The sequence below is a fragment of the Mauremys mutica genome, chromosome 14 (genome assembly GCF_020497125.1).
Source record: "Mauremys mutica isolate MM-2020 ecotype Southern chromosome 14, ASM2049712v1, whole genome shotgun sequence".
Classification (NCBI taxonomy): domain Eukaryota; kingdom Metazoa; phylum Chordata; order Testudines; family Geoemydidae; genus Mauremys; species Mauremys mutica.
In genome coordinates, this window is record NC_059085.1 from 40,439,414 (window position 1) to 40,466,798 (window position 27,385).

General features: G+C 50.9%; 1 protein-coding gene across 1 annotated transcript; it reads left to right on the forward strand.

Annotated features, from left to right (window-relative positions):
• The first annotated feature begins 1,618 nt into the window (after window positions 1-1,618).
• Window positions 1,619-27,077, forward strand: CIBAR2 (CBY1 interacting BAR domain containing 2). The gene is made up of 9 exons (XM_044987792.1): window positions 1,619-1,755; window positions 8,573-8,807; window positions 10,191-10,259; window positions 10,349-10,450; window positions 12,907-12,912; window positions 16,249-16,353; window positions 17,182-17,295; window positions 18,324-18,425; window positions 20,792-27,077. The coding sequence occupies exons 1-9, from the start codon at window positions 1,736-1,738 to the stop codon at window positions 20,894-20,896; spliced, it is 858 nt and encodes a 285-aa protein (XP_044843727.1). The 5' UTR covers window positions 1,619-1,735; the 3' UTR covers window positions 20,897-27,077.
• Window positions 27,078-27,385: the final 308 nt, after the last annotated feature.

Here is a 27,385-nt window from a genome sequence, read left to right on the forward strand (position 1 = left end):
CAATTGTCCCTTCTGGTCTTAATGTCTATGCGACACAAGGAGAGGCAGGGACTAGACACGGGGCTGAACCAGAGGTGATGACTTCTGCTCCTGCTGGTGCGTGCTTGACTCCACTCTGCCCCCGGCCCCGCCCTGACTCCACGCCTGCCCCACCCCCTCCTGCCCCTGCCCGCCCCCATTCCAGCCCCTTCCCCAAAGTCCCTGCCCCAACTCCGCCCCCTCCCTGCCCCTATTCTGACTCCTTCCCCAAATCCCCGCCTCTTCCCTGCCCCCTCCCCTGAGCACGCCACGTTCCTGCCCCCAAACAGCTGTTTGGCAGCAGCAAGGCAGGAAGCGCTGGGAGGTAGGCAGAGGAGCGGGGACATGGCACGCTCAGTAGAGGAGGCGGAGGTGGGCTGGGGTGGAGCTTGGCTGCTGGTGGGTGCAGAGCACCCACTAATTTTTCCCTGTGGGTGCTCCAGGGCTGGAGCACCCACAGAGTCGGCACCTATGGGCTGAACCAGAACCCTGTATGCCAAACACCTCCCCCCCCCAGGTTTCAGGGGAGGGGGTGGGAGGATGGTGTTTCATATTCAAAACCCTGGATCTCGACTCCAGTACCTACTTTTGCTTCTGGGTCAACTGTACAATGGCCAGGGGCTGATATTTTGCCACTGTGTCATGGCTGGGTTTAAATGTGTCTCAAGGTGGCAGAAGCTTGCGAGGTGCCCCAAGAGGGATACTGCAAGGCTTAGCTACGTGTCACCCCTGCCTTAGCCACACCTGTGCTGTCTGAGGGGAGCAAAGCGGAAATCCCTCCAGCCCCTAGCAGGGTGTAGGGCAGTGTTTGGGTGGCTCAGGGCCAGGACAGTTTTAATCCACCTTTCAGGCCAGCTGTCTAGTTGTGCAGGAGTTCAGCTCTGAGACTGCATTTCCCTAGTGGCAGGGACTGTGCTAAACAGAGAAAGACACTGTGGCCATTGTGGGTAATACAACTAATTATTCATTATAAAGGATCAAGTTCATCCCCTCGCTTCCCCAGAGCAGCTGGGGTTGGGAGAGCTCCAGTGGGGGCACCTCCAAAATATGGGGTCACGGAGGGAGACCTTTACGTCGCACCCTCCCTGAAGGCGGTCGGGGGCTCCCGCGGGAGCAGCGTGCATCAGGAGAAGGCTCACCCTGATGCAGAGAACGGGAAAAAACAGAGGCTGTGGGGGGCTCCCCCAGAACACGGCTGAGATGGGGGAAGGGGGCAGCCACGCAAGTACGAGTGCCGAGCCTGGCACTGACGGGGGCTATAGAGAATCGGTGACATCGAAATCACCCCTCCTGCGCAGACTCAAAAACCAGGCAGACCCGAACTGCCAGGCCTGCCCCCTACTGTCCTGCTTCCCGGGGCCACCTTCTGCTGGTTGGCACCTAGCCAGCCGAGGAAGGACGGTGCCTGGGTGCTAGGGGAGGGCCAAAGCTGGTTCTTGGAAGCAGGCGGGGGAGATCCACACATTAATATGGACAGATCTGAAGAGGAAGCGGCCGTAAGCTGGGCAGGGATACAGAACAGGCCCAGTTACCCCTGGAAACCAGAGCCATGGCTCCACCCACATCCCAGGCTCTCTGTTGGTAGTGTTGCCATACCAACCAGGCTGGGCGCGCCACCTGAGCCGGGTCAGGAGCAGCTGTGCTTTTGGTGGGTCCCTCTGCAGCCAGAACTAGTGTTATTGCTCGGTGATAGAAAGGCTGGCCCACTCCTGCAGCCATGAACATCGTCCTTTCCAGGTAAGGCGGGCCGGGGTCCAGCAGCTTGGGGGTGTCCTTTCCCTGTGTCCCCTCCCATGGAGCCTGCCGGGGAAGAAGCTTGCAGCGAGTGGCGGGAAGCTCCCCTGAGACATACAGAGGCATTACTCAAAAAGCGACAAAGAGTCCTGTGGCACCTTATAGACTAGCAGACGTATTGGAGCATGAGCTTTGGTGGGTGAATACCCACTTCGTCAGTGAATACCCACTTCGTCAGACAGTGGGTATTCACCCACGAAAGATCATGCTCCCAAACGTCTGTTAGTCTATAAGGTGCCACAGGACGCTGTCGCTTTTTACAGATCCAGACTAACACATCTACCCCTCTGATAGGGGCATTGCAGTGAGTGAGGACAGCTTGTTTGGGTGGACAGAGCAGCAGGTGGGAGTGAAGAGACCTGGGTTCTTGTCCCACCTGATGCAAGCCACTTAATTTGACCTCCACTTTCCCCCCTGTGAAATAGGTGCAATGATACTGACCTAGCTTCACCGGGTAGGCTCAGTTCAGCCACATTTCTGAAATGCATCAAGGTCCCCTCCAAGATTTTGCTGCACACCCCAACAATGGGAAGGAGGAGCCTGGAGCTTTAAAGGCACATAGTGGGAGGTGGTTATTAATATCACTACAGCCCAAGGCATTCTCACAGGGAAAGCCTGCATTGCAATCACTGGATGGGACTGTAGCTCATGTAGCCTGCAAAGCAAACTAGCTTCAATCTAGCTAGCTCCAGTACCTGTGAAGCTGCAGCAGTCTCGGGTTCAGCCCAGACTGTACAAACCCACCTGGAACCAAGGGTAATTACTTGCGCAGCCAGCCCACGGTGGAGCCTGCGCTGACCACAGCTTCATTGCTCTGGTATCCAAGCTAGCTAGATGAATGCTAGCTCAGGTCCATCCATTCGAGCTGCAGTCAGCCCCCTGATGCAGTGCACACAGACCCTTATGCACAGAGCACAGTAGAAAGTCGGGGGAGGTTTGCATGGCAAGGACCTGGAGAATGTGGATATTTAGCACAGCTGCTGTTATCTAAGACTTTTGGGGAACCCTGGGAAATAAACGTGAGCAATCTACAAAGCTCAGGAGCCGCCTGTAGCCGTGAAGTAGTCAATAGACCTGTAACTGGAAATTTTGCTTGTGTTCTGGTGTCCCTGAGCTGACCTCCGGGCCAAGGGCCTCAGCGTGTCTCTGCACAACTCACCACTTTGCATGCTCGCCCCTGCAACCCGCAATTTTCACTGTCACTCACACATACAAACGGTAAACGAGACCTACACTCCTTCAATTAGCATCGTTTGGCTCTCCATGCACAAGTGACGGCGTACTAACGAGGGAAGCTGGAGGTCTGAAAACACGGCCCTAAGCATTTGCATCAAGCTCGCGGGGGGCAATGGAGACGCAGCTTTGGCGAAGGGTTCTCACCTACAGCTGCAGATAGCAACCCTAAGGAGAAGTGGAGCAAGAGAAACATCCTCTATATGTATCCAATGTTTAAGAACTGTGTAAAGCAGCAGCAACTTCTGGAAACTTTGCATCTGCTGGAGCTGTTAGACTATGATAACAAACATACACTGAAGTGTATTGGAGCCAGATGTTTGACAGCAGAACTAAAGCCAAGATCCAGCCTATAATGCAGGGCCTCAAGCAAGAGAACAGAAAACACTGGGTCCCTAGAGATTCCCAGGCTCCTAGAGGCAGGAGTCTGGCTGTAACTTACTTCCCCCTCCAGCGCTACTGCCAAGGTGAGAGGATCTGGCAGAAAGCCTTCTTCTCCCTTCCCCACCACCACCCTGTGACCAGACCTGGCGGAGCTATTTGCCCCAGGTGGTCCAGGGAGAGATCAGGCCAGGCTGCAAAGTGCCCTGTCACACAGCTCTCAGTAGCTTGGATGGCTTCTGCTGAAGGCCACACCCAGTTATGGTTTCACTATTAGGGAGCTTTTCCTTTTTCCTAGCACACATGAACGCAAAGGAGTGTGTTTCCAAGGCTTGAGTCACGTCAGGCAGCAGCTCCCAGGCCATGGCCCATCGCTAGCCACCCAGGTAGCCCTCTGCAGAATTAAAATGCGCAAACTAGCGCTCATCCACATCTCGGTTGTCACAACGCGTTTTGGATGAGAAATGGAAACGAAATTTTTCCACAAGACTTGTCATGTTGGTCAAAATATTCCAGTTCTCGACAAACAATCGGAACTGAAAACTTTTCAGGTTTTTGGAAAAATGAAACATTTGACTAAAAGCCAATTAACCCCCCCCCCCACACACACACAAATTGGCTTGCAAAAACTGAATAATTTTTTGTTTTCAGTTTTATTGAAAAACCTGAAACTCTTTAAGGGGAAATTTTGGGGCGGGGGGGGAGGGGGAGACAAGAAAATGTTTCCAACTCTCCACAAAATTCATTGTCATTTTTCAGCCTGCTCTAGTGGGGAGTAGCAGATGGGGACAGAGTGGATGGATCCCTGAGTCTCAGTCTCTCTCTCTCTCTCTCACACACACTCACACTGTGGTTTGTGGAATGCAAACACTGGAGAACCGTGGGTGTACGTCTTACGGCATAGCCCACCTGGGAAGCATGGATGAGCGAGGTGTTATTGTGGAAGGAGAGCAAGGCAGAAGTTAGAGAGAAAAGGGTTGAGGAGGGCTAGGTCCCTCCTACCAGTTCAGGGTGTTCCCCACAACATATCTAGTATTTCATCCAGTCCTATTTGGGCTTCCCACCAGTTCCTTGGTGGACCACTGCAGCTTGAGAGAACATCCAACTGTCAGGAAATATTTCCAGATATTCAGCCTACATTTCTCCAACTTGATTCCATCATCTTTAGGTTTTTATAGGGACCCCCGTCCCTTTGGATTTTGAGGGCCTCAATGTATTTGCACTAAATAATTCTGCTCCTTTCGTAGCATCTCTCCTTCTCAGCCAAACTGTGCACCTTTAAGCTCTTTCCATCTTTGCTCATAAGTCAGCCCCTCTAGCCCAGAGGTGGGCAAACTACAGCCCGTGGGACCCTCCTGCCTGGCTCCTGAGCTCCTGGCCCAGGAGGCTCACCCCCAGCCCCTCCCCCGCAGCCTCAGCTCACTGTGCCGCTGGCGGAATGCTCTGGGCGACGGGGCTGCGAGCTCCTGGGGCAGCACAACAGCCTGACCTGGTGCTCTGTGCTGCGCGGTGGCGACGGCGGTGTGGCCCAGCTCCAGCCGGGCGGTGTGGCTGTAGCACCACCAGCTACCGGTGCGCCAGGCAGCGCGGTAAGGGGGCAGAGAGCGGGGAGGTTGGATAGGGGGCAGGGATGTATGGGGGTGGGGTGGTCAGGGGGTGGGGGGTGGATAGGGGTCGGGGCGGTCAGAGGGTGGGGAACAGGGGGGTTGGATGGGGCAGGAGTCCTGGGGGGGGCCGTCAGGAATGAGGGGGGGGTTGGATGGGGCAGTAGGGGGGCAGGGGTTCCTGGGCAGTCAGGGGACAGGGAGCGGGGGGGTGGGGTGGATGGGGCAGGGGTCCTTGGGGGCCATCAGGGAACAGGGGGCGTGGATGGGGCAGGAGTCCCGGGGGGGCAGGTAGGGGGTGGGGGCCAGGCCACGACCCCCTCCCCTAACCGACCCTCCATACAATTTCCGAAATCCAATACGGCCCCCAGGCCAAAAAGTTTGCCCACCCCTGCTCTAGCTCCTGCTCATTTCACTGGCCGTGTCTTTGAACTCCCTCCAGTTTGTCACTCAATTCCTGTAAGGAGGAGCCCACAACTGAGTGCAGTAAAATCACGCTGCAAACCTGACTGGCTACACCACACAGAAGAGACAGAAAGGCCCAGGGGCAGCAATGTTTAGTGACTTTATTCATTGCAGCAAGCCTGGGAGAAGTGAGCATAGTCCCACCTTGCCGCTCTCCAGAGCCAGCACTGTTTGCAAATGATTTATTTTCAACATGAGGTTGGGGGAAGGCACTTAACTACAGCTCTGAGCCTTGAGAAATTTAAGGCCCCCTGGTCTTTTGTGGCAATGAGTCAAGCTCGCATGATGGAGACCAACAGGCTTTATTAGATGATGCACAGCTGCAGCACTCTTGGCAGAGCTGCTGGGAGAACTAGACACATAGGCAGACTGCAGCTGTATCTTTCCATTAATACTGCTCTTAAAAGAATTTAGGAAGGTCTTACACTGATAGCTTGGGGATTTGGGTTTCTAGATGGGATGAAGTGGCGCGGATTTGAAGTTTATGAAAGGAGCATTCAATAATCGGCTTAAGCCCACCAGTACCATACAGGGCAATGCAGCTGGGAGATGTGAGCGAAGCAGAGCGGAGTTTAGCACCGCTCCCAATGGCTCAAGGGGAGGCTTGTTTTTAGCTAGCCTGGAACAGTTGCTGTCTATTGACCGTGAGGCTCTAGGTTCGAGTCTCAATGGTTGTACTATGCAGATCACATACATGCCAGATGAGTCCATCGAGCCGCCCAGTGTGGGGCTCAGCTGCACCAAAGGGCAGCCACACAACGCCAAATATCAGACCCCTAGAAGCCAGGCTACACCAAGAGGCAATTCTTCAGCCCCCCAGCCTCCTTTTCATGGGTGCACTTTTGTATCTCAAATAAACTGCAGAGGCAAGTAGCAGCACAAGAGAGGCTACCTATCCTGCTAGCGTGTCATCCCAGTGCTAAGATGTGCACCCAGAATATATCTGCAGGTGCAAAGTCTGCAAAATTGGAACCCCCATGTTTTTAGGTGGGTACAAACTACCAGCAAACAGGGAGACCTGGGTGAAAGCGTATCCCCTAAGTGAGGAAACTGTGCCATGAAATGGCACTCCCCAAACCTTGCAATAGTGTAGTCCGGGCTGCTTTTAAGGGCAGGCAAATGGGGCGGTTGTCTCGGGTGCCAATGGGGGGTTCGCCATAATGCTGTCAAGTATCAGAGGGGTAGCCGTGTTAGTCTGGATCTGTAAAAGCAACAAAGAATCCTGTGGCACCTTATAGACTAACAGACGTTTTGCAGCATGAGCTTTCGTGGGTGAATACCCACTTCTTGCATCTGAAGAAGTGGGTATTCACCCACGAAAGCTCATAATGCTGTGCCTCTCAGACTTTTTTTTCCACCTCTGCTGATTGACCACCAGGGTGGGCAAGTTGCTTGGGTTTTTTGGGGGGGGGGTGATTTTTTTCCCCCTTGGCCACTCATGGCGGAAGGGGAAAATGGGGCACTGAAAACATTTTCCACCCTTGCCAGCAAAACTCCTAGCATGGGGCCTGGGTTTAGCCGATCCACATTACTTTTGACAGTGCCGTGATGGACAATGGGCTGCTCTGTAATAATTTAGGATTCCTATGTATTTGTTTGACTGTGACTAGGGTGTGCTACTGTATGAAAACCTGGGGTGCATTTAAGAGGCTGACTGCACATGGGCAGGAAAGATACAGAGGCTTCAGAGAGCCACCCAGCGGCTGACACGTCGGAGAGCATGCAAGAGCAATTGGCTCCGTTGTCCTACTTCTGTTCACCAAAGAGAACCAAAAAGTCCAGGGATACAAGTCATTCTCCTGAGGGAGGGGGCACTTGTCAGGGGACTGTTCAGCGGACACACACAGACACACACCAGGTTGCCTGAAGTGCTAGGCCATCCTGGGCTCCTCTCATAGGTTGGTGGGCTTATGCAGACCCTTTTTCTCTTATGCTTTGCTTTATTCCTGCTCTTAAGATTAGCCCTTCAGACTTTGGTTTACGGAGGCTGTTTGGTCACTATGGACCTCTGCTCGTAGATTCCCGCAGGGAAGAACTGCAGCTGCCAAACCCAGCTGGACGTGCCGAGTAAGCACGAGTGATCCACAGGGTGCTGTAGCCCGGGTCCTGGCCAGGCGCTCAGACCATGGGCTCCGGTGTCTACATAACAGTTTTATAGCCCGGCAGCCGGAGCCCCACGAGCCTGAGTCAGCTGACCCGGGCCAGCCACTACCATGCCACGGGTCTTTTATTGCAGTGTAGACAGAGACCAGAGAGGAGACGCGCACAGCTAGCCCTGGAACTGCGACATAGTCCATTATAGAATTCCTTAAAGCCATGCTTGCCCCTGTGCCAGAACCCCTCAATCACCTATCCCATAAGGCCCAGCACTGTCATGGGGAGGTCATTTTCAAAGCAAGGGAAGGCACTGTGGGATGGAGATAAGGAGACAGGATGAACTGACTCATTAGGAACCATTATGGACTGAAACAGTACGGCTGGACAAAAAACCCAAATCTTGCTCCTACACATTACAACCAACTCTCGCAACTGATGCTTTAAAATGTTTGAGACAGCTTTTGGGTCTAGTTACAAGCTCAAGACATTCTGAACAACAGCATCTGACAATGTCGTCACTCAGCATAAACACTGGGCCCGGATGTGACCTCCTACTGGGAAACCGCTCCAGCTGTTTCAAAGGCAGTCTAGACAAGTGGCCCAACATTTCAAGTTTACATTGTCACCATAGAGGTTCTTGGGTAACAAATCATTCAGCCTGATTTATTGAATTTCTGACTTGGGTTGTTCCTTTTGTGGTTGACCAATAATAGACACCTGAGACGTGTGTGTGTGTGTGTGTGTGTGTGTGTGTGTGTGTGTGTGTGTGTGTGTGTGTGTGTGTGTGTACACTGAGCAGTCAGGTGCACAGTTCTCCAATCTGTGCATGCAAATGCCCCATTGCATACATACAAAGGTGAGGTTCTGATGCGCACACAAGAAAAATCTTGCAAAACTGTGGGCTCAAGTTTCTAAAGTAGGGTCATACCAGCATTGATGGTGAACTAACCCAGCATGCTGCTCTTCTCTTCCGTACCCAGAGATAGCCAAGTGAGGATCATGGAGAACACAGTAGCCAATGCAGAGAAATATTTCGGACAGTTCTGCACGCTGATGGCCTCCTACGCCAGGAAGACAGCCAAGCTGCGGGACAAGTCAGATCTCCTGGTGAAGCAGCTCATCGACTATGCGAACACCGAGAACCCTGAGCTGCGAAGCACCATGAAGAACTTTGCTGAAGAGCTGGCCAAAGTGCAGGATTACAGGCAGGCAGAGGTAAGCAGCTGCCTAGCCCCCACAACACTGACTATGCCAGGATTGTGATCACAGCTACAGAGGCACAATCTGATCATAGTCCTGGGACTCCACTTGAGGGAGCAATGGAACTGTATGTGAGGAATACAGGAAACAGTAAATATTTCATTGTCTGTCGATATACTGCGCTAGTGTAACCCACATACTGTCTGGATGTGGTGTTCTGGCCCATCTAGTGGCACCGAGACCACTTAGAGATTAATGAGTCTGCTCTACAGCCTTAGCTAAAAGCCATATGGCTTTTAGCTCATGCAGTAGAGCAGGGGTGGCCAACCTGAGCCTGAGAAGGAGCCAGAATTTGCCAATGTACATTGCCAAAGAGACACAGTAATACGTCAGCCGTCCCCACATCAGCTCGCCCCCCCCTGCTCCCAGCGCCTCCCCCTCCCAATCAGCTATTTCATGGGGTGCAGGAGGCACTAGGGGGGAGGAGTGAGGGCACGGCAGGCTGAGGGGAGGGGGCAGGAAGGGGTGGAGTGGGGGCAGGGCCTGTGGCAGAGCCAGGGGTTGAGCAGTGAGCACCCCCCAGCACATTGGAAAGTTGGCACCTGTAGCTCCAGCCCCGGAGTCGGTGCCTATACAAGAAGCCGCATATTAACTTCCGAAGAGCCGCATGTGGCTCTGGAGCCACAGGTTGGCCACCCCTGCAGTAGAGGCTCATGCACTAAGCTCCAGAGGTCCCAGGTTTGATCCTGCCTGCCGACAACCAGGGTCTGTCAGTATTACACTAGCAACTAGTGTCCTGTCCTAGGATGGCCGGCCTCATTGCTGCTTTCCCTGTTCAGTGGCTGAGGGTGTTGAACTGTGCAGTCTTCCTGGTCCTTTCCAGCCTGGAAGGGAGGAACCAAGCTAAGGAGGAAGAACTTTAGGGGTGAATCTATCCCTTATCCAAGCTGACAAGCTCTGTGTCATCCCCCAATTTCTGCTTCTGAGGGGATTATGGGACATCCTTTGGTTACTATGTGGGGAGGATTCACCCTCTTCCATGTCTCGCTGTGCCTTTTGTGTTAGGGAAGTGGCAGTGGGTTAGGTGTCTCGTTTGAATCCAAGTCCGGTCAGTAGCATTTTAGTGTTGCCATCTGATGGATGTTCAGGGGCCTGCATGGAACATGTCCATGCCTGCCAGCCCAGTTTCTGTTTTGAGGTCCCTGCTGTAATTGGTAGCGGTGACAGACCAAGGACTCAATGATGTGGATCCCCTGAGGTGATGACAGAGCAGAGGACAATTGCAATGCCACTGCTTGGTGGCTAGAGGTCACCAACCCCATCTGGCTATCAGGCAGCCCTGTTTGTACCGAGTACATGATATCCCCACCGTACTGAGTGTGTGACTTTCCCCTTTAGGTGGAGAGACTGGAGATGAAGGTTGTGGAGCCACTGAAACGGTACGGAGTCCAGCTCAAGCAGACACAGGTAAGCGCCATATCGCGGTAACCCTGCCACATCCCGTAGCCAGCCGGCAGTGCCAGCCTCGTAACAAACGCACGTATCTCATCTCCTAGGCAGAGATCAAGAGGTTCAACAAAGTCCGAAACAATGAGATAAAGCAACTGGAGAAACTGGAGAGACTGCGGCAGAAGTCACCCTCAGACCGACACACCCTCGTATCCTTTATGCCACATTACAAAACCCAAGAGGCGCAGAGTTAGCACTTGGTTAGGCAGCCTGGGGCGCTGGCTGATCAGTAACACAGAGGTAGGAAGCCAGGACTCAGCAGCTTAGATTTCATTGTGGTTTCTTCTGAACGTTCCACAGAATCTGTTGGAAACCGACCTGCGTCAGGAAACCACTCACCCCAGTAAGGGAAAACCCAGACTGTTGTAAACTAACCACAGGCTTCCCTGGGAACTAACCAGAGCTCAGAGAAATGAGACGCATGCAATGGGATTGAGGGTCAGGTGATGAGCCGCCAATTCCACCTCCCCCCAAACCACTTCCTTATCAAGCTGCAGATGTGAAAGGGGAGATTTCACACGTGCTACATTTTGACGCCAATCTGGTCACACGCATCTCAAATTCGTTCCCAGACCCACGTTCTGCACATAAATCTTGGGCTCAGCTAAGTACTCTAAGCGCTTCCCCACCTCAGCTCTCACTGAATGGTGTGTGAATGGGAAATAGGGTAATGTTCCTTTCCAAAATATCCCTCCTCCCACCCCCTGCACCTTATTATATTGTTTGCTGTAGCCGTGTTGGTCCCAGGATATGAGAAAGGTAAGGCAGGCGAGGCAATATCTTTTATTGGACCAACTTCTGCTGGTGGAACAAGCTTTCGAGGGACACTGAGCTCTTCCCCAGGTCTGGAGAAGATAGCCAGAATGTCTCAACTAAACGCAAGGTGGGTCAGTTTGTAACCTAGATCTGAAGAACAGCTCTGTGCCAGCTCGAAGACTTGTCCCTGCTCCCAACAGAAGCTGTTGCAATAAAAGATATTATCTCACCCACCTTGTCTCTTGTTATTTCGTACTTTCTGGGTGGGACACCTTTTCAAAGGGATAATATCTCCACAGCTCAAGAGATTTCCCTCTGCCTGACAAATATTTTAAACGAGCAGCCCCTTCCGCAGCTTTTCCAAAGAAGGCAATTCTCAGCTGAAAGTCCCAAAGATCCTCAAGGGGGAAAGAAGTAGCTGGATATCTTTGTGTAGGCCCAGCTTCTCTGGAAACAAAACATTGCATCCAGGACTAGTATGGGCTCTCCCCAGAAGGGCTGGATGTCACTCTCTCTTGTAGATTCCCAGCGGTCCATGCTGATTAGGGAACCACATGGACCCCCAGGTCAGCTTCCTACACGGGGCAGCGTAGAGGCTCACGCTCCCCTAGGGTCCTGTCTCCAAGAGGCCAGATGCAAAAAGCACTCAGGTTTTGCTCCTCATTTGCACACGCACAGAGTTGCTTGACACTTTTTGAATTTCAATGCCATTTTTTTGGGGAGGGGAATCAAATTTCAGTGCAAAACCTGGCAGATTTTCAACTCTATTTTTCCATGAACCTTTGTGGGTTTCCCACCTGCTACAGAGGTAGCTGAAGGTTTGTGAAGGGCGGGGGAGGGGAGAAACACAGTAAAAATCTTTTAAAAAAAAAAGGTCCTGATTTTGACTGGGTTTTCTCCCAGCTCTGTAGGTGCTTTAAGGGCAAGAGCTCCTACAACGCGGTTGTTTGCACTGACAGGTCACCTCCCTCCACTGAGATCACTCCCTATGTGGCAATATTAGGGTGACCATATTTCCCAAAGGGAAAACAGGACACAGTGTGGGGCTGACCCAAGCTCCCCCGCCCACCCCGCGCTGTGAGGCTGGGGTTGCTGAAACCATGACTCCACCCCCACAAGGCTTGGGTCCCTGGAACCCTGTCTGCCCCCCGTGTGATGCTGGGTTCACTGGAACCCTGCCCTGCCCCGCAAGAGGCTGGGGTTGCAGGAACCTTACCTGCCCCTCTCCCCCTGTTCACTGCAGCCTTGGCTCGTTGCTCCCGCTCCCCCGTGTGAGCCCTGCCTCCCCCCCCACAAGGGGCTGGCATCTCCACATACCCCCCATAAATTCCCCCGCACTGCACCCCACTTTTTTTGACAAAAGTGGGCATTTGTCCCGTTTGCTCTTGCCAACTGATCCAATTGCCAAGAGTAAAAACGGGACAAATGCCCACTATTGCCAAAGAAGTTGGGACAGCCAGGACAGGGCTTAAAAAAGGGACTGTCCTGGCCAGAACAGGACGTATGGGCACCCTAGGCAATAAGCTGTGTTCCTTCCAGGCTGACTCGCTGGTCTGATTGGCACTATTTAAAAGGCACTCCAATAAAGTCACAGGCAAAGCTCGGCCTACATTTTATGGGGGGGTAGTTGTCATGTTTGCCCCAGGGTGAAAATCCTCTTTCAGAAATGCAGTCAGGGCAGTCAGCGTAAGAACACAAGATTCCTTCCTGCCCACAAGCATCGGACTAGAACTGCTCAGTTCAGTTAGTTATTCTGGGCTCCGCCGCTCACACAGACACCAGCACAAGGATCAGTGTGTCTATAAACTCTCCCCGTTTCATCAGATTGTTCCTTGACTATTGACGTCAGTCCCAGGTAAGCACAAATTCCTCTGGGCGTAATATTTGTCCGGTGCCCAAGATATACTTTCAAGCAATGGACAGTAAAAGGTTGTCAGGATAAAGCACAGGTGAGTGCTTAAGAGACACACTCGACCCAGGACAGGACAGAACATCCCCCCCCCCCGCCCTTGTGGTATTTATAACACAGCATGGTGTTGTGCAGTCAAGACCCAATTCTTTCCAATAGCACCAGGAACTGGAATCCGACTTTTTTCTCCCACCCTGGGTTGTATTGTCGGTTTAAGCTGCAAGCACACTGGAGCAAGGACTCTCTCTTACGGGTCAAAAGTTCTCGGTGAAAACTGTTTTTTTGGATGGAAAATTGGGTTTTCAGTTACACCACATTTTTGGTGAAGTGTCTGCTTTCCGCAGAAAATTTAGACTTTTTGTCAAAACAATCAAAAATGTTTTGGCTGAAAATTTTCAGGGTTTTTTTTTTTTTTTTAAATAAAAAGTCAATTTTTTTCATGGAACCCCGCCCCCCCCCATCAATATTGTGACCACCTCCCCTCTTCCCACACGCATGTGCAGAGCCTAGCACAATGGCACCTGATCTCAGCTGGCGCTGCTAGTAGGGATTCATTTATCGTGTACACTGTTTAGACCAGCGCCACTAATGTCAGTGGAGTGACTCCTGACTGACACCAGTGGGAGAGGAGAATTGGGCCTGAGGTCTCAGCAGGAATGCGCAGTGGACACACTGGTTACTCAGTAGTGTGTGCAGCATGACCGTAAAGGGTTAACATTTGGATGCATCGCCTGCCAGGGCTGGGCGGATGCTTATCCTACAGTTTTGTATTCAAAGGAGAAAAAAGGACGACTGAGCACCACAAAGCATTGAAATCCACCCACCCTGCCAGCCAGCTTCCCTTCTGCTTTTCCCCTACCTGAGATCCCCCCACTAAGGCAGGCTTTATTTCACCTCCCAGCTGCTTTTCTTATCAACACACTGATGTGCCATGCTCCGCTGGTCCAGATTTTACGCCATATGTTTAGTACCTGAAATAGCCCTGGCATAAGTCTCATCCATTTTCCTGTAATGACATTCAGCGCTGATGGATTTGCGCCTTTCCTCCCCTCTCTCTAGCTGCAGGAGGGATGTCGTGCAAGCTATAGAACCTTTTGTACTGGAAGGGAAAATCATGGTAGGGCTCCCTGAGGGTGTCTGCCACCATGGAGATGCATCCGACCCCGCTCAACATGCCCACAAAAAACATCCTTCTGATTGCATATGCTGCACTTTCCAGCCACCTCCCTCACCTAGAGGAACCACCACTGGATAGTTTATAACACCACTTAGTTCTTACATAGGGCTTTTCCACTGTAGATCTCAAAGTACTTTACCAAGGAAAGTCAGTCTCATTATCCCCATTTTACAAGCTGAAACAACTCAGGGAAACTGAGGCACAAAGAAGGGGGAAGTGACTTGACCAAGATCACACAGCAAGTAAGTGACAGACCAGGAAAAGAACCCAGGAGTCCTGACTCTCAGTCTCCAGCTGTAGCAACTAGCTCAGCATTCAGAAGGAAGATGTAACCTATCGTAGGAATAGAAAAGGAAGACCTGACTCCTGATGCCCTGACCCCTCCACAGACATTGTCGATTCAGGACCCAGTAGCACCTCATAAGAAGCTTTAAGAAACATACTAGCTAGAAGCAACTCTGCTGCTGTAAGAGCAAATATCCTCTGCACTGTACTTCTGTAGCTTAATTTACGTTGACTAAGGATACATGCATGAGGCCAGCTGTCAGCTCCTTACAAGCAGAATTCAAGGCTTACTCAGCAAACTGGGCTCCACATATGCCCCTGGCACCTATCTGGCCATGTGCAAATGTGTCAACTCGGATGCCTGGGTGGGGTCAGTGCACACACAAAACAGGTCTCTGCTTTTTGAAATTCAGGCCCTATGACTATCTGCACCTTCTGTTTGTTCCCCATCTGAAGATGGAAACGATTGCAAAGTCATATTCAGAGAATTAGGGGGAAATCACAGGCAGACGGGAAATAAGCAGTAGGAGCAGATGAATCCTTAGAAAACGATGAATCCTTAGAATCCTATGGTCACGTTAAACCCCCGGCTGATAAAAATCACAGGGAGGGGACACATACAGAACAGATATGCCATATAGGCTGAATTGGTTCTCAAGGAAAAGGGCTAGGTAAATCCCTGCGGTTACTCTGCCAGTTTCAGTAGAGCTCCCTAGGGATGCATTTGGCCTAGATCTCTCAAAGGTTTCCATAGGGCTTTAAGCTTATGAAACTACAGCCATTATAAGGCACCTTGGGCCATGGGTCTGTTCCCCCATGAAGCATGCATGCCCTACTGCCCTCTGCTGGATAAAGTCAGGCCTGCTGAAAAGCACGCACATATATCACCATCAAGTGGTGACACAGAACAGGGATCTAAGCATGGGAGGGTCCAGGTGTATACGTCAGAGAGAGATCCCGTCACCCCCAGAGTGGCTGCAGCCCCAGGAGATAGACACTGGGTGAGTTTCAAAAGAAACCATTTACTTGATCGTGGTATTGGCTTTGCAATGGGAACCTAAAAGGTTTCCTGTTCTGCACCCCGTGGTCAATCAACGCAAGCCAACGTCAGACCCAGGGGAGTTTGGATTCTGTGATGGATGCAGGATCAGGTCCTTGAACACAATATTGGACCGAGGCATTTACACGGCAGTAAGGCAAACGCTTCCTTTTTAAGGCTGCTCATTGTAAGCCCAAGCATTGCTCCACAAGCATTAATCCCAGGGCTGCTTTATAACGAGGGTTTACCAGGGCACGGTCATTCCCCCAACCACCTCCACACTGGGACAGGGAGGCTTATGGATTTGACAGATCGGGGGGCTTGCACAGTAACCATGTCTGGGTCTCATTGCTGGTTCCGGTACGGCAGTGCCTCTGGCCTGTCTACCCACCTTAGGGCTCTGTATGCTCCCCATTACCAGAGTATCTGAGCACTTCACAATCTTGAATGTACTTATCCTCACAACCCCCTGGGAGGTAGGGCGGTGCTTTGTCCCCATTGTACAGATGGGGAACTGAGGCACAGAGAAGATAGAGAACGTGCCCAAGGTCTCAGGAAGTCTGTGGCACAGCAGAGAAGTGCACCCTGGTTTCCAGGATCTAGGCTTGTACCCTAAGCACTGGACCATCCTTCCTCTCTGAAGGCCCAGTCTTGTAATTCTATACTCTTCTCCCACCAAGCTGCCTTTGCTCCCCGATGCCCATGCAGTTACCCCCTTCTGGAGCTGAAGGAACAGCATAGGCACCATATGATGCTGTGTTTCCCTTGGGATTTTTCTCAGGCTGAGTCAAACGTGCACAAAGCCTCAGTAGACGCCAGCCGCACCACCCAGCAGCTCGAGGAAACCATCGATGAGTTCCAGAAACAGAAACTGAAAGACATCCAGGTAAAGTATGCTGTGAAGGGTTCAGAAAAGAACTACAAGAAAAATTCAAGGTCTGAGAAACCGGCCCTGCAGTGAAAGACTAAATCTATGTAGCTTCTCAAAGAGACGGTTAAGAGCAGACAGAGCAAAGAGCCCTCTTCTATCAATCAGACAAAGGCATAGCAAGATCTTGTGACTACAAGTTGATGTTAGGTAAATTCAGACTAGAAATAAGTTGCACGTTTTTTCTAAACTCTGAGGGTAATTTTAACCACTGGAACACATTAGCTAGGAATGTGGTCAATTCTCCATCCCTTGAAGCCGTTAAATCAAGACCGGACATTTCTTTCTGAAAGATTTGCTCTAGCTTGGCTTTGGTGCAGGAATCTCTGGGTGAGGCTCTCTGGCCTGCGTTACAGGAGGTCAGACTAGAAGATGATCACAATGGTCCCTTGTCTTAGAAGTCCCTATATCCCCCCCGGGTCTCAGCTGGATTAGGGCTCTGTTTGATTTGGGGAATAAGGGTTTTTAGGAGCAGTTTTGACTGTACAGAGACCACACTTTGGAATTGGGATTCATTCCTCCTCATTTCCCCACCCGTTTCCTTCTAGTCTTTCACTGCGGCCACCATCCATATGGTCAAAGCAGAGCAAATGGAACTGCCTCCAGAGCCCCATGATGCCATTCCTTAACTGGCCAAAGGGGGCGCCCTTAAGTGCCGTCAATGCCGGGGAAGAGGGCAGGTACTTGGTGCTTTCAGTAGGACTCATATTTCAAGGGGGTTGGATAATTAGGAGTAGGAAAGGGCTGGCCCATGTTACACCCCACCCCCACATTCCTTTCTTGCAGAAGATTTTCTCGGACTTTGTCACCATCGAGATGGTTTTCCACGCCAAGGCTCTCGAGGTCTATTCCAGCGCCTTCCAGAACCTGGACGATTATGACTTTGAAAGAGATATGGAGGTACGCGGGTTGGAAATGCACCGTTCTAGTAGAACACTTGGGCAGGCATGTCTATCACCAGAGCTTAAAACATGTTGCCAACAGTAAATGAATCCCTAACACCTCTTAGAAGTAGGTATCATCATCCCCAATATACAGATGGGGAAACCGAGGCACACGGCAGTGACATGACTTTTGACCTTGGATGATATGTCTGTGGAAGAGAACCCAGGAATCCTGAGTCCCAGCCCCAGCTTAGGCCACTGGATCAACACTCACTAGATCAGATGTAACCTTCCCCCTCCGGCCCTTCCCCCGCAGCCTGAGTACAGCACATCACTCATGTGCATGTTTTATTCACAAGGAGATAAGATTTTAATGAGCAATTTGTATTTCTGAGGTGCCTGTAATTTTCCATCACACGGGATCATCTCAGATAAAAAAGCCTCATCAAGTCCATCCCTCTACAAGAAGATACACCCCACATTAACCCAGTACAGTGCCAGCTCTGCGTGTATATTGTTCAAGCACTTGCACACTTCAGGCCTAACCCAGGGGATGCTTAGTGGCCGATTGTGTCCAGCCTGTAAGCAGGAGTGCAGGGCACAAGGCACCTTCCCCTTCGTGCGGGCACCATGCACAGATGCAGCAAGGACTGCTCACTGCTAGCAACCCCCAGGGCTCAAGCCACTATGAAGGAGACAGGATCATGGTCTGATCCCAGACAGCAATGGAGGGAAGAGCGCACAGCTTCTTAAGGGCTAGTGGCAAGTGCCCACCCCTGGCACAAGCCAATGTCTTTGGTTTGATTAAATCAAGCTGAGTTTGCCAACTCTCTATCCCAGCTGTTTTGCATTTGCTCCCAATTTAGCCCTGTGTGCTAGTTATACCTACAGCAGCTAGGGAAGTCCCAGAAACCGAGCTCGCACAGCTCCCTTGGCTAGCGTGCATTTATTCACTGCACTGTTACGCGGGAGACACCCGCTCGCACGCCAGGTCTTCATCTACGGCTGGCATTGACCCTCACCATTGGTGTGTTGCCTTGCTAGGATTTCAGAGCGAAGATCCACATTGCTTCTGGAAATTACGATGCCAGGCCAATGAGTACCACGCACCCTTCCTCCACCCTGCCGTGGTCCACCAGCAGCCAGGTGAGAGAGAGGCAGCGACACGCTGGTTCTGCCCTATTAAGATTTTGGCCTTGGATTAGAGCCTGAGACTGCCTCCCCCCCCCCCCCCCAGTGCTCAAAGAAAGTAAATTCAAACCACTCGGGGGAGAGGGGAGAAGTGACCCCTGAAGAGGAGCGTGGCTGTCACCACCTCCAAAGCTGAGCTCATGGAGATTGAAGGGGGCCAACGCGCCACCCACTTACTCCCAGACAAACACTGGAGTCATTGCTGATTGGCTGTTTTCTCTAGCTGTCTCCCTTAGGGTGACCAGACAGCAAATGTGAAAAATCAGGACAGGGGGTGGGGGGTAATAGGAGGCTATATAAGACAAAGACCCCAAAATCGGGATTGTCCCTATAAAATCGGGACATCTGGTCACCCTAGTCTCCCTCCCTCGCAGTCTCTTCCCTCCTTCCCTGTCCCCCTACTCCTTCCCTTTTCTTTCCATTTAGCTGAGCCCCTCCTAGCTCAGACTCTAGCACCAGAAGGAACCATCATGACCATCTAGTCTGACCTCCTGCGCATCGCAGGCCACAGAACCTAACACCCCCCCACACTTCTATGGTAGGCCCCTAACCTCTGGCTGAGTTCCTGAAGTCCTCAAATCTTGGTTTAAAGACATCAAGTTACAGAGAATCCACCATTTCCTCTAGTTTAAACCTGCAAGTGACCCCTGCCCCAAGCTTCGGAGGAAGGCAAAAAACCCAGGATGTCTGCCAATCTGACCTAGCAGGAGATTCCTTCCCAATTATGGCAATCTGTTAGACCTTGAACATGTGCGCAAGACCCACCAGCCAGACACCTACAAAAGAATTCTCTGTAGTAACTCAGAGCCCTCCCCATCTAGTGTCCCATCTCCAGCTGTTGGAAATATTTGATGATAGCAGTCACGGATGGGCCATATGCCATTGTAGGCAATTGCAACATAAATATATCAAGGTCAGTCTTAAAACAGGTTAGGTTTTTTGCTCCCACTACCTCTTTGGAAGGTTGTTGCAGATCTTCACTCCTCTGATGCTTAGAAACCTTTGTCTAATTTCAAGCCTACATTTATTGATGGCCCATTTATATCCATTTGTTCTTGTGCCAACACTGGCCCTTAACTAAAACAACTCCTCTCCCTCCCTGGTGTTTATCCCTCAGATGTATTTGCAGACAGCAATCAGATCTCCCCTCAGCTTTTCTTTTGTTAGGCTAAACAAGCCAAGCTTCTTAAGTCTCCTCTCATAAGGCAGGTTCCCCATTCCTCTGATCATCCTAGTAGCCCTTCTCTGCTACTCCTCCCCTCCTCCCAAAATAATCGTGGCATTAACATGACATTTGTCATCACATTGCTCACTGTACTTGCGTGCTCTGCCCCTTCCCCCAACCTCTGTCTACCCTGTATCTCTAGCTGGTCAGCTCTTCTGGCAGGGAACTTCTCCTGTTCGGTGTTTGGGCAGCACCTAGCGCAGCAGGGCCCGTTCTTGGTTGGTCCTTAGGCACTACCGCAGTAAACGTGGTTAATAACATTTGGCCCAAGGAGCCCAGCTTAACAGTATTTGGGGAACTGGCATAAATTAGGCTCCTTTTAGAACTGATTATGAAAGTTACAAATAAGGAGGAAGGACATTTAACAGCTCCTGGCCTGTTTACCAAAATATAAACCAGCTGCTATTAAAAAGCATCAAGACAAGCATCTTGGCATATGACGATCAAGGAAGCGTCACACAGTGAAAAAGGTCCAGGAAATTTAAACAAATACTTAACAGATACATGCTGAGAAAATATTATTTTGTAGCAAATTCATGAACAACTAAGAACTTCATAGGGGTCACTGAGCTGTGGAGAAATTTGGGGGTTCTTTTATCTAGCTAAACCCCAACCTTGTCCAAGTTTACCCCAGCCAATTTGACACAACTCCAGCTATGATCAGAGATGGGCTTGGTCATGATATACGGAATCACAGTTTTCTTGAATGGGAGACATTTATTAAGACAAAAACAGATTCCTACACAGCTCAAGTTCCAGCGTGGCTTGCTTTTGTTTACCAGGACCTACACCCTGGCTAGAAGTCTGTGCAGCACAGAGTCAGATATCGGCTGGATTATATAACTAAGTAAATATAGCACTGTAGGCCCAAGTATCAAAGTTCACATTCAAATCTAAGTTTCCCCAAAGTCTCAGGGGTGTTTTAGATCGGGGGTTTTCACTTGGGTCCCCTCTTACTGGTAGCCTGAAAGTCAGATTTCAGGCTCACTGGTGCAATTCTGGAGTAACCTCACTAAAGGAAACCTATAGCAGAATAGAGGAGATAGGAGATCAAAATGGTAGGCTGCATAATGGCTTTCTACATCTTCATTTCTAGAGCGTTCGGAGCACTCTACAGAGGCAGGAAAACAGTGAAGAAGACTCTGAAGAGAACGAGTTGCAGGATTTCAGCAATCCAGAATATGCACAGATTAGGCGGTAATTGGACAGTGGGACTAACCAGCCATGCTCATAAGAGCTGGATGTATTTATTATTAATTCCACTGTATCTTCCCTTATTGAACCTTAGATTTTCCGTGAAGGCAAGGAACTCCCAATGAGGTTCTTAAGCCGTTCGGAGCCTATGTAAATGCATTGTTCCCAAGCACTGAGGTGGCTCTAATTCGGAGACTGATTCTCAGTACTAGAGGGGAACCAAAAGGCTTATTTGCAAATTGAACATCCTCTGGGAAAGCATGTGGGGTGGACTGTCCGTTGGCATTATTCTGTGTTATTACAAACCAGCAACAGACCTCAGGTTACACGACATTGTGCATGTACATCATGCACTGAGCAAGTGAGTTTCCATATGAACAAAACCCGCTGGCTGAAGTTTGGGAAAGCAAGCTTGTACCCAATCCCAGGAACAGCTACCCTCTGTGGGATGTGTCCTCTACAACTGGGTGGGATCTCTGAAGAAACAAAACCCTCATCTCTCTACTCAAAATAGCCACTTTAAAGACAGGTATGAACCTCTCACCAATGAGACGTGTAAGAATCACAGCTCACTTCCAACTAACGTACGTTGTCTTCTTTACAGAGTTCTGTCTATAAGTCTTTCCAATGGGCACATCCCAGTAGCATGCAGGATAACAATGTTATACTGTAGGATATTGATGATGTCAGAAGTATAATCGCATTTTCCCACTACTTTAATTTTCCCATTCGTGCAGTATCTAAGCGCCGCCTCATCTCTAATGTGTTTATCCCCATCACACCCCCATGAGATAGGGTGGTGTTACTGACCCATTGTAGAGATCAGGAACTGAGGCACAGAATCACATAGGAAGTTTAGGGCAGAGAAAAGAGCACCCTGACCACTGGGCCATTCTTTCCTCTCGCAGTAGCCCTTTCATTTGTGACTCATGGGGGCTTCCAGCAGGACAGCACAGTTCTGCATTAGGGGCTCCCAGGGGTATGTTTACACTGCATTACAAACCTGACCCTATAGGACCCGGGCTTGTGGGCTCAGTGTTTCCCAGCCCACACTTGAGTCTCCACACTGCATTGTAAATCTGAACCTGGCTCTCCCAGCCGTGCAAACCAGGGGGGGCTCTAGGGATTTTGCTGCCCCAAGCACTGCAGGCAGACTGCCTCCGGCGGTTTGCCTGCGGGAGGTCCTCCAAAGCCGCAAGACCAGCCTGCCTGCCGCCCTCGCAGCGCCGGCAGAGCGCCCCCCGCGGCTTGCCGCCCCAAGCACGCGCTTGGCGTGCTGGGGCCTGGAGCCGCCCTTGGTGCCAACACATCCAAACTGCACTACCCAGACCCTCTGGCTCGGCTCTGTGGTCTGAGCTGCATCCACGCTGCCAAACAACGGGGCTTGGATCCAAATCACAGCAGGTCTCAGGCTCTGACCCACCCCCCTAGCAGGGATGTGGGTCCTGAGTGCTTCCTGATCCTAGTCCGGCTGATTTGTGTGTAGACAGAAAGGGGCTTGGGCTCAAACCCGAGTCAGAGCTCAGGCTTAGTGTCAAGTGTAGACATACCCTCATAGACTTCAAATGAGCTTTGGCTCAGACCTGAACAACAGTTACTGTGACCACAGATCCCTCAGTTCCAGACAGGGTAGTCACAGCGCCACCAGCTGGTGAGAGGAGAGCAGGCAGCTGCTGGCTTTCCCCACTGCTGCAGCATTTCCGCAGTGCCTGCAGGACTGCGCCAGAGATCCTTTTGGGATACGGCCCCAGGCTGCGTGCGCCTGGCCTCCCGCGATGTCAACTAGCTGAATGGCCCAGCACGACGCATCCAGTGAGAAATGAGCCCCATTGATTTTTCCCTTTCAGGCACACATTTTTTTTCTCCTTCCATCAAGCAGCAAATATGCTTTCAGTGCAATAAAGACTGCTGCTCGGTCTATGGAACAAATGCTTTGCGTCAGCCATTGTCCACCAAGGCGGGAGGGGGCCCATACTGATTTAATGATGGTGATTTAAGCAATTTTGATCCATTTTTACGGTGCATTTACAGTTAGGAAAAGAATCAAGAAGGAAAGGGAGGGGACACACCACGGAGCACTTAAGAGGAGTTAGAGAGGCTGCAGTTACTGCAAGCTTCTTCCCTTGGTGCTCTGCCAACACAGCTCTGACTCCAACCACCTGAGCCCCATTGAGAAAAGTCTCCATTCAGCATTGCATCGTGGATGTCTCCCCTTTTCCCTGCAGTTTACAGCTTCTCAGAGCGAGGCTCCGGCTCTGAATCCTTGCCCAGCTAATAGCAATAGGTACGGGAACACCTGCCCCTACTAGCTTCCTGGTGCAGCAGGAACCTGGCTAAGGAAAAGCTGGTGTCTAAGCAGGGCTCTAGGACCTGGAGAAGATCCTGCAATGGTGCCTCTTTTGCAGGGATGGCACCTATTTTCCTGGGTACCGTAGAGCAAAGGACACTAGTCAACAGCGGAGTAGGTCCTCAGCCTACGTACAATGGCACAGCTCATTGGGAGCTGCCGGCTGCTCTGCCCGCCCATTCACCAACCAGGCTACTTACTTAGGCGCCTCACTGTGGCTTTAGAAGCCTGATGTGAGGCTCCACTTTGAAAATTCTTGACCTCCATTGCTGCCCGTGTGCCTGCAAAGCCAACAGTTACATGGGCCAAAGCGCCACTTGCCCGGCTGCATGCACAAATTAAGCACTCGGCAGCGCTGGAGACACTGGCTGTTCATTTGCGGCTGGGAGCAGCCAGGTAAGCAAAACTCAGGAGAAGGAAAGTTTCCGCCCCATTCCATGGCTTCTCTGTGACCTACCCTCTTGCTCGCACGTCTCTGTCGGATGCACTCTGCACAGCTTTGACCTTTCCTCCCTTATCATAGCATGCAACACGGCTATTAGTTGGGACCAATAACAATTAGACTTTTACATCTGGCGTTACTAGTTACCAGGGTGCAGTTTAGAGAAGCATGCTAGAGGAGAGCAATGTGGACTCATTCTGTTTTTTATACTGCACCTTCCTCCTCCTCCAGGGATCTTTAGAAACCACTAGGGCTCTCTGATACAATACTGCATACAGCAGCAGGGCGTCCTTTCGCTGGAACAGGCTTGCTTGCCGATCTGAGCGTGTTCCTAACACAACCATGAGAGGCTATGGGACCAGTCAAGTATCTGAATGGCCGGTTCACGTGCTACAGTTCTCTGCATTCAGGGCTGCCCCTATTCACTCCACGGTGCTTTGTCTCTATAGTTCCTGACACTACGAGCTACTGCATTTGCATTAAGTGCTTAGGGCGGCAAGATCTCAAGCCTGGAGCTGAGGAATCGATGGGATATTGACACAATCATCATGCAGCATTTAGCAACATCCACGCTCATATTTCAGGCATATTTAACTTATATTAGAGAAGAGGACGGTTCAATGGATCATCGTGGCAACAGCAACTCTTCTACTTCTGCTAAAGAGGGCCACCTGGCAAAGACCTGTGATTGGCTGGGAGAGATGAAATCTAGGAGGCCAGGCCAGGCCAGTTGTCAGAAAGATCTACCGCATCACTGGCACTCCTGCAAGAGCTCAGGGCTAGGCAGAACAGGCCTCGGCTGGATTTGTAACAAGCAAAGTGCTTGGCCAGACCTATTCACCGTACACTCTGCCTGCTCTCCCTTGCGGTGAGGAGGGCCTCCTAGTGTTCCTGCTCTCCTTCCATAGTCTGAAAGAGCGTTTCTCATGGGTGCAGCGCATCGCAAGTGCTTGTCTCTGGCAATAGTGTTAGTGTGAGCCTCACGTTCATTACCTGCATCGCCACCTGCCTGAGGACCAAACGTCACCGCCGCACTTCAGGAAAGACAGCAGCAGCGCCGGAGAGCCTCCATGTCTAGCCGCATGAAAACAAGCTGCAGGCACAGCCTGAGGAGATAAGGAAGAGCAAATGCCGCATAAATACCCACCTTGAAAAGGAAAAGAGCCAAGCTCCTCCTCCTCCCCCCCGTACATTGTTCAGACGTGGTCAGCACAATAGGGCAGGTGGTAGCTTCTGCTCCTGGCCACACACCAGGGAGCTCTTTGCTCAGGGGCTTTGGCTTCTGCCAAATGTAATTAATTTCCTCTGCACATTCAAAGCAAGGCAGCTTCTGTTCAGAAGATGGGAGCACTTGCAGCTTACAAGGAACTGCCAGCACTTCTGCTGAGTCCCACCGAGCTGGGTCCGCATGCAGGAAGCATCTTGCACAACCAGGGCCTTAAACTGATATCTAGACTATGCTTTGGGATCTTCCCGTCCTCCAGGGGAGAGGTGCTGCCACTGGGGAAGCTGCCTCAGCTGTTTAACAGCACACAGCACCGTTAGACTTGACGGCAGGAAGTAAAATTGAAACGAGAGGAGAATGGGGGTCAGCAGAAAATGGCTGCTCAGCCCTAGTTCAGGACCTTGCTTAACTGTCAGCACATGCTTAATTCCCGCGGAAGTCAATGTAAAGGGGTAGATCTAAGCCTTGTGCATAAGTGCTTTCCCGAATCAGGGTCTCAGATTGGAATTTACCAACCACCTCTAATTTTCCAGAATCCGAGGGGGATCTTGACCTGGCGGATACCGTCAGCACACTCAGTTTAACACCTCTTCTGGCAGGGCAGGGTACACTATATCTAAACTGAACACGATGCAGATGTATGGAATTATCCCCTCCTCTCTCTGTCTCACCACTCTCCCTTTTCTGCGGTTAATCTGAAACAGCCTACAGGGTGCTCAGGAGTCAGAGCACTTAAAGAAGACCTCAGCATGGTCCTGCACTCCTCTGCTGTGCACTTCTGCTCCAGCATTTATGACACAGGGGAGTTCCATGCAGTGCTAAAGGATTCTGCTGCCCTGTGAACAGCTCTTCCTTGCGCAGCGCATCTGACCCATTGTCTTTGTTTGGTCTTAAAGCTGGTTTTGGAGTGTCAGGTTTTAAATTCGTTTCCCACAGAACCAGCTCACGGCAGAGCCCAGCGGTGGGCCGCTTCCAGCAGCAGTCACACACTGAATCTGTACGCTGCAATTAAACTGGCCATTCATTTTATAGGCTTCCCTGGTTAATGGTTTTATGGTACAGTAATTGCAAAATAACTCAGATAACAGAGGGAAATTAATCCCAATTTTACCTGTGCCACAGTCACAAAATTCTCAGTGTTGTGTGCTGTATACTGAGTGTAGCTATATTTAGGTATCAGTTTGTATGAGCTTAGCACAAACCTGATTATTTACGGTTTGTATTACAGTACCACCTAGAGGGCCCCCCAATCAGGATCTGGGCCCACTGTGCAAGGTGCTGTACGTACACATAGTAAGAGAATGCCTGCCCTAAGGAGTTTACAATCTAAGTAGACAGACACAGGGCAGGAGGGAAACTGAGGCATAGAGGACATGCTTTGCTCAAGGTCATCCAGCAAGTCAGCAGCAGAGCTGGGAATAGGAGCTCAGTCTCCTGGCTCCCAGTCCAGTGCCCTTCCCAACAGACCACACAGCCTCCAATGGGGGCCTTTGGGCAATACTTCAATACAACAATGAAGCAACACACTGAGAAAAAGAGAGGCGCCTGCAAGAGGAACGGCCTGGCCTACACACGCCAATGGCATTTGACTTAACTTAGGTCCTCGAGCAGCTTAAATATCTTCTCGCACCAGGTACAGTCAAGCGTGCAGAACACAGAACTAGAAGCCAGGGTCACGCATGGATGTGGGCTCAGACAGGTCTCTCGAGCTCTGTGATTTGATAGCCTCCCATGTGGCGGGGTGAAATCCAGGCTCCACGGATGTCAGCAGGCGTTTTGAGCTAGCTAAGGTGCTCAGATACCACAGCGAGGGGAAGAATAACGAGTGCAATGGACACTGCTAGCGAGCCCTTGGCTACAGGGATAATGCTATTGCTACCTGCCTCGCAGAGGGGTCGGGAAGGTTAATTAGTGTTCAGAAGGTGCTTTGACGAGAAAAAGTGCTAAATAAATGATAGTGTTGTTACCCTCATAGGCAACAGGCCACATCCTATGGTTTTCTCAGTCCAATAACCTCACTAGGTGTTCGCCTATATAAAACCCCCTTGTAAGGCATCATTACAAAGCTTATAGTCTACTGAGTGTGATCATCCTATTTGTATAAACGTACCACTCTTGTATCTGAAACTAGAAATATGAAATATAACTCTGAGGGCTGATTGTAATTATGCAAAGGTGGGCCATTAATGGTGGTTTAGAATCTTGATGACTCCCATTAACCAGGGCACTTGTCTGCAGATGGGTGTGTTTTACTTGCAAGTTTTCCTGTATAGGTGTGTGCTGGCAAGTGGGCAATGAAGTCTTGCAGTGACATGTGATCATGTCACCTGAACTAGACTCCATCTTTAACCTGGTGTCTTTCCATTGAGAAGGAGGCGGTGGGAACCCAGAGAGGGACAAAGGATTCTCGCCTTATGCAAAAGATTGGAACAGAACAAAGAGGAGAAGAGCCATCATGAAGAATCCCCTAGCTACCACCTGA

Coding starts and splice junctions, on each gene's coding strand:
- CIBAR2 (XM_044987792.1), top strand. CDS start 1,736: ATGAACATCGTCCTTTCCAG. Junction 1,756..8,572: donor ATGAACATCGTCCTTTCCAG/GTAAGGCGGGCC, acceptor TTCCGTACCCAG/AGATAGCCAAGTGAGGATCA. Junction 17,296..18,323: donor ACTTTGAAAGAGATATGGAG/GTACGCGGGTTG, acceptor TTGCCTTGCTAG/GATTTCAGAGCGAAGATCCA.